This window comes from Dreissena polymorpha, chromosome 10, assembly GCF_020536995.1.
Source record: "Dreissena polymorpha isolate Duluth1 chromosome 10, UMN_Dpol_1.0, whole genome shotgun sequence".
Classification (NCBI taxonomy): domain Eukaryota; kingdom Metazoa; phylum Mollusca; class Bivalvia; order Myida; family Dreissenidae; genus Dreissena; species Dreissena polymorpha.
Genome location: NC_068364.1, coordinates 4,715,088 through 4,727,756, shown reverse-complemented (window position 1 = coordinate 4,727,756; position 12,669 = coordinate 4,715,088). Strand labels below are relative to the sequence as shown.

The window sequence follows — 12,669 nt, the reverse complement described above, 5'->3', positions numbered from 1 at the left end:
TATGCAACATGTGTTTGCACAAAAACCATATATGCTATTATGAATTTATATGGAACTTTTTTAATGATGGGTGAAATGCTTGTAAATACTTTTTTGTAATATTTCAAGCATTTCTTCTGCTCTTGAATTAATTTTTTACTTCATCCAATGGTGTGAATTCAGCTTCAAAATCTACCAGCTCTGACGTACATGACCATTACGCTGACAATACCGTCTCACGCTTCAGTCAAAATTAAATTGTGTGTTCAGGGAAATTACAATATAAAGAAGTGAAACTCCAGCTGTTGGAGTAGTATTAATTCTTATTATAAACAATTAGTTGGTCCTTTATTTAAGGCAAGTGACCGATTGCCCAAACAGTACAAAACAGCACAAAACAGCACAATACAAAACAGCATAAAAACATAAGAATAAAGCTGGGGTCACCGCCTTGGAACGGTCAATGCAAAGCATTGGGGGTTTAAACCGGTTATAGAGCGCTCAACCTAACACTTGGCCCAGCAATATTCATGATACATTTACGGGTAAATAAAATTTAACCTCATAGCATTTTTACTTAAATTAAACAATAATAAAAGGGAATTAAAACACATTCAATTTAATTACCAATTAATTACTCAATAGTAGGGAAGATACCAGAGCAACAGAGTTACAACTTTTTGAGGAACGATGAAATAAAACTACGAACAAGTATCAACTACATTCCTCCTTTATAGAAAAAGATTTTAGAATATAGCGTCATGAAGTTAATATTTCAGATCATCATCGCGCACATACAGGAAGAAGCAGCAATAATAGGTGTTAAAGATCCATATTGCATAGCTTGGTTGTTTATGTGATTGCAAAAAATAAATCAAACAAGAAACGCCTGTTAGAGAGAAAATATAATTAAAATTGAACGTTTTAAAATCAATGACCTATGCATGTGGATTAAAAAAGTTAAAGAATGTGGTATGATGCATTATAAAAGCGATGACGTCACAAAAATCAATGTAGCAAGGAACAGAGAGAGGGAGAGTATCATATGACGTAATTGACAAGCGAAGACACGATGACGTGAACAAAAACCAGGGGCAGTATTGTAACATTAAAATAAAAAGATTAAAGGGGTGGTACTGTAAAATTGAATAACAAATGAAACCAGCTGCGATGATTAAATATTTAAGAATCAAACGTATAAAATGGTAATACCATTAATGATTCTAAATTTTAAGAGAAGAAAGATATAGTGAATCGAAAACTAACAAGCACGTGTCTTTAAGTACGTTAACATCATATCCTTTTGATACAAATGAGTTTATTAAATTGAAAACTTTAATATTAACATTTCCTTTAAGATATTTTAATTTGCGAACACGCTTCAAAACATCTCCAGAAAAAGATGGGTATGAAAGTCCATTAGTTAAATAGCATTTTAAAGAAACATTATATTTAGAAATTAAATCACCATACTTTGAGTGAAATTTAGCGAATTTATTTCTAAGGTTATGATACAGAAAACCTTGTTTTAGCAATTTCTGAGTAAATATGCGATTACGATCATTAACATCTTTAATACATGAACATACTCTGGCATAACGTACCAACTGCGAAATGTAAATACAATAGAATGGACCTTTAGGGATGTTGCCATCTAGAAACGGAAATTTCACAATTTCAAAGTTAATGTCGTCCCGTTTGTCGTATAAACTATTTTTGATCATATTCTTATTAATAGTAAGATGTAAGTCTAAATACGCAGCGTCCGTATTGGATTCACACGATATATTTAAGACTAGTTCATTCGGGTAGATTTTGTGAATATTTTGTTAAAAAAATAAGTTATCTAAAATAAGTATGTCATCAATGTACCTGCTTGTTAGGTTAAAACGATGAATTAAATCTACTTGTTTAGTTTTAGATAATTCTATAATAAAATCGCTTTCATAACAATATAAAAAAGATCAGCTATAAGTGGCGCACAATTAGTACCCATAGGAACGCCGATAATTTGTTTAAATATTTTACCATTAAATTCAACGAACAAGTTATCCAGAAGAAAAATAAGTGCTGCAAAAAGTCAAGACAAGTACAAATGATGTAATTATTTTATATCTGATTAGTAAAGAAAGCTGTTTTAGTGTTTAAAGCTAGATATGAACACTTCTCTCTAGCAAAAGTATTTTCAAGCAAAGAAACAAGTTTGGATTTTATTAAAGCGTGCGGAAGCGTTGTATATAGTGTAGAAAAATCATAAGTACTTACTTGTGACACCTTATGTTTTTTTCTTTTCAATTTTATCAATTACTTCTAAGGAGTTTTTTATTGACCAAAATAGGTTAATATTACTATTTTCATAAACTTATTACAATATTTAGCTATATGATATCTAATAGCACTCAATGCAGATGTAAGATACACTGATAATTGCTTGGTGGTACAAGACACTGAATTAGCGATAAAACGACTTTTATATGGCGTTTAATGTAATTAAGGTATCCAGTAAAGTGATGGCAATTTCTTGTCAGTAATATTGACTATTACATTTATTTTTTTTGCATTCGGCAATATGGTCGGCAATAATTTGAAGAGATTTAGTTTATTAAATTTAGGTGAATGTGGTAAGGCCAAAGGATAAGTATCATAAACATATATTTTATTCCTGGCCATACTAAATACTTTTGTTTTCCATTCATTGATTGCAGTAATTTCAGCGCTTTCCTTCCTGCACCATTTAGTGCAATAATCCTGTAAGGATGTTACGATTTTCTTAATGCAGTCATCAAAATCAACAGGAATAGGCAGTCTATACTTAGGGCCTATGCGTAGTAAATTTCTCAGGTTTTATTTTGAATGAAATTAAGGTCCCCAGTAATAACATGTCCAACTGGACCATATATACATTTAGAACTATAGCAGTCACATGATGTAGGACAATTTCTTATTATATTAATATCTGTGGAAATAGAATTATAATTAAAAACGATACTTTTAACAGGTTTACTATATTTGTAGCAAATAAGTGGTGATTCAGTATTGCGGAGTATCAACCGGCGCACATTTTTATCATTGAATATTTTGGGAAGGTCAATTAAATCAAGACCTTTGTTACAAAACTCAATTTTGATACGATTTCTAGTTTTGTTATGTGCACTTTCAATAAAAGCTTTGAGATAGTAATCAGTGAAAGATTCAATAATACAAGCACATTCATATAGTGGGTCTGATTGAAGTAAAATAAGTTTACATTCCTTATCAATATGCGCCAACGAAGAGACAGAAAGAGAGTAAAGTGCACATAGTAATTTATGTTTACCCCCATTTTGTAATATTGTGTAGCAGTCATCTAAAGAAAGCAGACGTTTAAATTTACGCCTTATGTTACCATTTTTCCTTATGCCGTGTGAACGTTTATTTCTTAGACGTTTACTAAACAGAGAAAATGAATTAATTGATTTATTTTTAGAAATAGAACCAACATTTAAAATATTATCATTTAATCCAAGTGGGTAGGCTGTTTGCAAACGTTTAATCCATTCAAATTCCGACATGCACCTTGCTATTAATTGGTACTGATTTGAAGTACTATTATCAAAAATAAGTTGCTCCACAGGTTGAAAAGAAATATTTGTTACGCTATGACCCGTTTTATTTAAGTGCTGGTAAATAAAGTTGTAAAATTTATTGTTATTTTTAATAAAAAAAAATGTTCCCTAAAACATTACATTTTAAATAATGACATACACTACATGCATAGAATTTCATGAGACATCGGATTTAATGTTAACTGAAAATTTACGGTTTTTAACAGATGAAAGAATAAAAAAGAACATATTTAAAAACTTGCAACATAAACACTTCCCGGAGTTGCTCTTATTTATTGTAGGATACCGATTACACGGAGCTTGATTACGCTGCGAACTAGAACTCTGCCGCAATGTATCTCCAATGAAAGATGTACGAAGTAAACTTATTTTGACTGTAGGTTTAGAAAAAAGTAATTGTCTATAATTAAACGGCCAATGAATACTACGTGTAATCGGAATTCTCAATGGGGAGAGAACAACTTAAGGGATTTTTTGTTATTAATCTGTTCATAGTTTTATAATTTGGCGAAACCACCAATCTTGTAGTTACATTAATACACATTGCCAAGTCAATATACATAAAAGAGTAAAAGGCAGCTTGTCAGATAATGGTCTGTAAAAATTCAGTATAAACTGCAGAACTCTCAATTGATGAACATACAAGTTTACTTTATAAATACAGAGAATTTATAAGAATCTAAGTATAAGAAAAGTCTTAAACAAGGTTTCTAAAAATAATAAAAATAACAATACCGCTACCAGCCTCTGAAGGCTGAAAATATAATAACATCGAGGATGTGTACGGGGATACACCCTACTGCATCCACGCAGCACACATCAAACTGTTGTGCAATTTAATATAAAAAAGTGAAACTCCAGCTGCTGGAGCAGTATTTCATTCTTATTATTACAATTAGTTGGTCCTTTATTTACAAAACTTAAATTATTGTATACAACAAATGTCATTAATCGCCCCAAAACAAGACGTACACGCCATCAGCACACGTGTCAATGGACACCACCGATCACTGAGGGAAATGCAACAGACAGCCCTCAATCATTGAACTGGATGGGATCGACGGTGTGAACGCTGCGGCAACCAGCCGCACAAACAAAGGACACGTTGTCCCACATGGGGAAGACATGCAACAGGTGTCACCAGAAAATCCATTGCAAAAGAATGTGCAAGTCGAAATAATTGTATGATGTCGATCACGCTGACAGTGACAGTGATCATACACAGGAAGACGATTCACATAGAGACAATACGTGGATAGATCCTTACTGCATACATACGCAAAATCGTCTGCTTCCAAAAAGGCACTCTTAAACATAAACATCGGTCCAAATTTGCATAAGATACAATTTAAAATTGATACAGTCATGTATGGGGCAAAATAAACCTACAATGCTAATACCGAGAATCTGAGATGCAGGTTACGTTCACGTCGTGAATAGCGCACAGCCCCTCTGCAAACCTCGCTTGATTTAGGTTTGTTGAAATTGACGAGGTCAACGAGCATAATGACAGTCATAAGACCAATAATTACATAATGTCTGAATACGGCTACCTATGTAAAGGTATCGGAACCCTCCCTGGCAAAAGTAAATTGAGCATTCGCGAAGATGCGATTCCGGTGGTGACGCCGCCAAGACGGAAGCCTTTAAAATCTCGCCTCAAGTCCGAACTTGAGGAGGTATTGTCAAAGACAAAATAATAAGGCCTGTATCGGAACCAACCGACTGGGTCAATCCGATCGTGGTTGTTGAAAAATCAAACGGCAAACTACGGACCTGTCTCGATCCAAAACAACTCAATAACGCGATACGACGTCCGCATTATGCTATGTAAACACATGGGGACGTTATTAAAATATTTTAAGGCGTTAAGCTCACTAGCTTACTTGATTTAACACACGCATACTTAAGTGTTGAACTGGACGAGGAATCGTCGTATCTCACATCATTTGCAACACCATTTGGAAATTACCGCTACTTGCACCCTCCATATGGTATCTCGGCTTCCAGCGATATATTTTGTCAAAAAGTGAACGAAACATTTGAGGGAAAACCAGGTATTCGCCCGCAGGTGGACGACATCCTGGCATGTTCTCGAACCCCCCCCCCTCCAGGAACATAATCAAAATTTAATACAGGTATTGATACGAGCGCGCTAACGCGGTGTCAAATTCAACCCGCTAAAATGCACAATCGGGGCAAAGTTATCATTCTTTGGTCACGTGATTACCGACACCGGATTACACGCCTACCCGAAGAAAATTGAGGCAATTTCGAAATTACCCCAGACAGTCGCGCAAATGTCGAAACCATTTTATGACTAGTAAATTACATGACAAATTTTGAACCAAACGTAACCGAGGTCACCGCACCAAATAAGGAGCCTCCTAAAGAAAGAGGCAGATGTCCTCTGGGACGTCACACCGGAAAAGGCCCTGTAAGCGTTCAAAGACATCATTACTCAGTCGCCAGTTCAGGGTATTATGACCCTAACAAACCCCTTATACTGGAAACAGACGCGATTTAATATACAAGTAGGTTAGGCTGCTGTCTTATGCAAGACGGGAGACAAATTGCGTATGCCAGCAAATCATTAACGGAAACGGAAATTGGTTATGCAGTCATTGAAAATGAAATTCTCGAAATTTCATCAATTTACATACAGTAAAGAAATAATCGTTCCCTGCAATCACAAGTCGATTTCTTCAATATTGAAAAAAACTGCGGCACCACCGAGATTATCAAGAATACTTCTTGCAATGTACAAATACCAGGTCATCGAACAAATAAATTGTACCGATTACAAACTAAACGCTGCAACCAGCAGCAATCAATGACAGACAGGTACGCACACGAATGCAAAAGTCAAAAGCACAACAGAAGTCCAATGACGATAAAACAGTGCGACCGTCGGCGCCATTGTCTGTAAATGGCAGCGTGCTTATCAAGTTTGGAAAAAAGTCTGGAAAGTTTCGAGAGTCATACTATTTCACAGTGACCGCTGCTACACAGTACAAACGGCCGACGAAGGCACGTATCGCAGAAATAGGTCAGTGTTGCACAAAACGGTTCAAAATACAAGCGGTGTTAAACCATTCGACACTTAAGTTATGCAGTCCGATACAAACCCTCATGATAACCCCCAGGTAGAACCACTGTAAATCCCAGATCCCGCAATAACCCGGTTAACAATCCAGCTTCAGGCTATAAGACACGAGCAGGACGATTAGTGGTTGACAGTTATAAATCGTCAATATTTTGTTGAAAACTCTTATTAACATTCAATATTTTTTATAATTTCATACCATATTATTATTTCACAAATTAATACCACGTTATAAAAACATAATTATATTTTGTAATTTTAGAAAACGAGGGACATGTTCTATTATGAAACAGACTATATCTACCACCATTTGTATTTTGCAATTGACCATATTTTCCAATTTCTGATGCCGGTGATATTCATACTAGCTACGTTGAACTGAAGGAAGCAAGTGAGCCAAATTATATTGTTATTTTCCTATTGTTTCATCGGAGGGAATTGAAGGTTTGTCCCCACCCCTCCCCGTCTGAAATATCTGCCCGTCTGTTCGGGCTTACAAAAGCAATGTTAAGTGACTTTTACGAACATGTTACTCGAGATCAGTTGGGGGTAGGTAAGGTATGAGGCTTTCACATGCTTTAACGTGACTTTTTTGTTTGTTATTATGTGTCGGGACGTCCGTCCGTCCGTCAGCCCAACCGCCTGCAAAACTTGATCTTGCTATATCGAAACATGTACTGAAGATGTTTCGATTAAACTATATTTAAACAAATTATTGGTGTTCCTATGGGTACTTATTGTGCCCCACTTATAGCTGATCTTTTTTTATATTGTTATGACAGCGAATTTATGTTAGAATTATCTAAAACTAAACAAGTAGATTTGATTCAATGTTTTAACCTTACTATTAAGTACATTGATGACATACTTAATTTAGATGATCCATTATTTGAACAATATATTCACAAAATCTACCCTAACGAACTAGTCTTAAAAAGATCGTCTCAATCCAATACAGACGCTGCGTATTTAGACTTACATCTTACTATTGATAATAATATGATTAAAACTAGTTTATACGACAAACGGGACGACTTTAACTTTGAAATTGTGAATTTTTCGTTCCTAGATGGCAACATCCCTAAAGGTCCTTCCTATGGTATTTACATTTCACAGTTGGTACGTTATGCCAGAGCATGTTCATGTATTAAAGATTTTAATGATCGTTATCTTTTATTAACAAAGAAATTGCTAAAACAAGGCTTTTTGTATCATAACCTTAGAAGTAAATTCGCTAAATTTCACTCAAAGTATGGTGATTTAATTTCAAAATATAATGTTTCTTTAAAACGGCATTTAAATAATGGAATTTCCCATCCATCATTTTATGTAGTTGTTTTGAAGCGTGTCCGCAAATTAAAATGTGTTAAAGAAAATGTTCATATTTGACTTTTCAATTTAATTAACTCGTTTTTATCAAAATGATATGCTGCTGATGTACTTAAAAACACGTGCTTGATGGTTTTTGATTCACTATATCTTTCTTCGCTTAAAATTTGGAATTATTAGATATTATGGGCATTTTTCAAATTTGAGCATAATTGTGTCTTTGTGGCGTATGCACAAATCTGCATGAAAACTACATTTAGACACACATCTTACATCAAATCATTTCTGTCGTCAGTTGTCAAAACACCTATATACTGTTTTGATTCCAATAATGTCGCTTTAATGGAATTACTATTTTTTTATACATTTGATTCTTAATATTTAATCACCAAAACTTGTTTCATTAGTAGTTTAATTTTGCAGTACCGCCCCATTAATATTTTTATTTTAACTACAGTACTGCCCCTGGATTTTGTTCACGCCATTGTGTTTTCGCGCGTCAATAACGTCATAACTCTTTCTCTGTTCCTAGGTACATGGATTTTTGCGACGTCATACGACCAACTTTCCAAGTTGTAATCTACATGCAAAGGTCATTGAGTTTATAATTTTATTTTTATTTTCTCTGTGACAGGCGTTTCTTGTTTGATTTATTTTTTTAGCAGTACATAAACCACCAAGCAATGTAATATGGAACTTTTACACAAATTATTATTGCTGCTTCTTCCTGTATTTGTGAGATGATGATCTGAAATATACACTTCATGATGCTATATTCTTAAAAAAAAATTCTATAAAGAAGGAATGTAGTTGACACTTGTTCATAGTTTCATTCTATCGTTCCTCAAAAAGTTGTAACTCTGTTGCTCTGGTATTTTCAATACCATTGAGTAATTAAATGGTAATTAAATTGAATGCGTTTTAATTCCCTTTTATTTTTTAGTTACAATGCTATGAGGTTAAATTTTATTTACACGTACATGTATTATGAATATTACTGGGCCAAGTGTGAGGTTGAGCGCTCCAAAACCGGTTTAAACCCCCAATGCTTTGAATTGACCGTTCCAAGGCGGTGACCCCAGCTTTTTTCTTTTTTGTGTTTATGTTGTTTTGTATTGTGCTGTATTGTCCTGTTTTGTACTGTTTTGGCAATCGGTCACTTGCATTAAATAAAGGACCTACTAATTGTTTATAATAATACTTCAATACTACTCCAGCAGCTGGAGTTTCACTTCTTTATATTGATATGCTTTTTAATGGCAATATGAGCAGTATTCACAACGTTTTGCAAACGTCTGTCCGGGTTTACAAAAACACTGTTAACTGAATTTTACGAATATGTTACTTGAGATTTGTAAATATTGTTTGTGGCTTACATATGCTTTGAAGTGACTATTTTAAGTTTTCATGTGCGGGGACGTCCGTCTGTCTGCAAAACTAGATCTTGCTTTTTCTACACTTTTAATGAAGATTCTTCGATGAAACCTGATATGCTTATAAAAGGGAAATAAGAGCAATATAAATGACTTTTTTTTGCATTAGGGAATGATGCAAAAGCTTCTTAAAATAGAGCAAACCATAATATAATAATATAATAAGGTACAGGCCTTGATAGGGGTTGTCACCGACGATATGGGACTGATAAATTGTTTTTGAAATATTCGATTAAATGTTTGATACGGTTGAGATTTTTACTATAGTTCTATTCAATTGAAAATAGAAAAGTACGTATATTTAATATTTAATTCTTACATAACCCGTACACGCATGTTATTTTCAGTACTGTTATAGCAAATCGAAATAATCATTAGAGTCCTACACTGTCTTGGTTTTGTTCCTAGGCCGCCCTCATTTCCTTTTTCCTTGGGGGTTCCATGTGAGAGATTGCATCGTCGCATTGGATGCAGGCTTGCGAAGGGTGTGGTCTATCCACCGCCAACATCTCTGAAGGATGTCTGCTTCAAATTGCTGCTGTTTTGTTCTTCTCCATAATTCTTCATTGGAGATCTTGTCTGGCAAGCGGATCTTGAGGATATTCCTGTGGTAGGTGTTGATGATGACCTGTATTTTCTTTATGGTGCTGACAGTGGTTCTCCAGGTCTCTGCTCCATAGAGGAGTAGTGGCTTCACGATGGTATTGAACAGCCTAATCTTGGTGGTGATGCCAATTTCGCTGGATCCCAGATGTTCTACATCTGATGGACGGCTGCTCGTGATTTACCGATGCGGGTTCTGATGGCTGCATCCGTTCCTCACTGGTTGTCCTCTTTTGATGGTGAGGCCCAGTCTACCTGAGTTGTTCGCTACCATGTTAATCCTTTCCTGCATCTGTTGTTGGGTGTGGGAGAGAAGAGCCAAATCATCGGCAAAGTCGAGGTCTTCCAATTGTTTCCAGAGATTCCACCGAATTCCATTCCGCTTCTGCTCTGTCGATGTCTTCATTACCCAGTCTATGGCCAGCGATAGGTGAGAGTAAGCAGCCTTGCCTTACTCCGGTTCTCACTTCAAAGTTGTCCGTGAGCTGTATGCCATCAACGATTCTGCAGGTCATTCCTTCATAAGACTTCCTGGTGATGTTGGTGATCTTTCCTGGCACTTCGTAGTGTCTCTAAAGTCTTCAGTGAGACTCCCGGTCAACGCTGTCGAACGGCTTTTCATAGTCAATGAAGTTGACATACGACGGCAAATTCCACTCCTGGTATTATTCCAGAATGATGCGCAGGGTTGCAATCTGATCCGTGAACGATCTCTCCTTTCGAAAGCCTGCTTGTTGGTCACGGAGATGCGGGTCTACTGCGTCTTTCATTCGGTTTAGCAGGATGCGATTAAACAGCTTTCCTGGGATGGACAACAGTGAGATTTCTCGGTAGTTGGAGCAGGAACTGAGGTCCCCTTTCTTGCGAAGCTTGATGAGGTAACCCTCTTTCCACTCTGATGGATTTTCTGTTTCTTCCCATATCTTGCTGAAGAGCGGGTGAAGTAGCGCCACACTGGTCTCCACGTCAGCCTTATACGCTTCTGCAGGTATGCTGTTAGGTCCTGCAAATATGCCGTTCTTTAATTGCTTGATTGCGCTGTTGATCTCTTCCTCTGTGGGAGTGCAGCACTTGATTGGCAGATCGCTTATAGCTGGCGGAATCACCGGTGGATCGCATGAGCTGGCCTGTGGAGTAACTCCTGGAAGAATTATTTCATACACATGTTGTTTATCCTAACTAAGATAGGCTAGTGGGAATTATATGCTTCAAAAAGCAAGTGTCATACGAGCTGCTGCGCTTCATGTATTTTTAAATTGCTTTAATAATGCCTATGAAAAATAGGTAATTTTTATTGAAGTTAAATACTTTGCAACAAATCATCAAATAACCTAACTAAATTGTTTCTAGATTCTATAATATCATTAACAAGCATGGTATTTATTCAAGCTGTGTTTATTAATTAACGAAATTATGCACTTTGCTGATTGGATTTGTTCTATTTGGTAATATATGACATTCTTGCATTATTTGAGTTTTTCATTATAAAAAGTGCGAGTATCTATATGATTAAATTATGATGAAGAGTAATTGTAGTGAAATTCATTTAAAAAGCGTGGCATTTTTTATAACACTGCATTATCATTTGGTTGCTCTAACATGTATGGCTTACATAGTCAACATTTTCTTATCAGATCAATTCTTTCAGAAGACTGCTCTCGAATTTTTGTCAGCACCGATCAAAGTTTACATGTTTAGTTCATGAAATGCGTCTAAAATCTCCATTGAAATAGTCCGTGTGTGTAGTCGCTGCGGAGTACTAAACTAGACTTTCATGTTATTATAAGTCCGATTAGTGTATCTTAATACAAATTTTCGTAATTATTAGTTATAAAGTATTAAGATGGTAATTGAAAGGGAAACAAATATCCTGCGCTCAGTCCGCTGGTCTCTCGGTTATGCGCGGCCTTTATATACTACGGATATATGCGTCTGTGTCATTTGCGATATCATTTCAAACATCAGCAACATACAAAAATAAATCAGTCAGGAAACGCCTCGGCAAAGAATAGTTACGGAAATCGGATGGATACATTGTTCGATGTATTGCCTTTCATTTATATGCTGATTGTGGCGTCGTCGATATTCGGTAACATGTTAATTTTAGAAGTTATTGCGAAGAAAAAAGTAACTACAACAAGTGTTTTGTTCGGAATACTTGCAGGCATAGATTTATTAGTGACAATCATGTTGCCAGGCTTGAATATGGTTCTACTATGGAGCCCCGTTGCACGAGCATTTCTGAGTCGTTATCCGTAAGTAATCATTCCGCTGAAGTTCACATTCCAAACATCGGTTAGCCTATCGATTTGGAGTGTGGTTGTTATAACAATAGAGCGATTCTTAAGTATAACAATGCCTTTGAAATTGAAGCAAGTTCTTACTCTTCGCGTGGTTGTCATAGCAGAGGGCGTAACATCTTTAGCTGTTTTAGTTATTCAATATTTACGAAACTTCATCGCAGTTCAGCTCATCATTACGTGGGAGATATTGTTTCGTCCGGTTAACACTGCGTGGGATAATATGTGCGTTTTTTCTGACTTTATTTGTTTTCTAATTATACCATATTTCATCATAATTTCAGCTAGTATAGTTATTTGTGTGAAGGTTCGGA

The 12,669-nt window shown here is 35.7% G+C and overlaps 1 protein-coding gene across 1 annotated transcript; it reads right to left on the bottom strand.

Annotated features, from left to right (window-relative positions):
- Nucleotides 1-9,867: 9,867 nt before the first annotated feature.
- On the bottom strand, nt 9,868-12,223 carry LOC127847929 (uncharacterized). The gene is made up of 4 exons (XM_052380161.1): nt 12,214-12,223; nt 10,814-11,196; nt 10,241-10,347; nt 9,868-10,057 (listed from the first exon to the last, which is right to left on the bottom strand). The coding sequence occupies exons 1-4, from the start codon at nt 12,221-12,223 to the stop codon at nt 9,868-9,870; spliced, it is 690 nt and encodes a 229-aa protein (XP_052236121.1).
- Between the last annotated feature and the right edge of the window lie 446 nt (nt 12,224-12,669).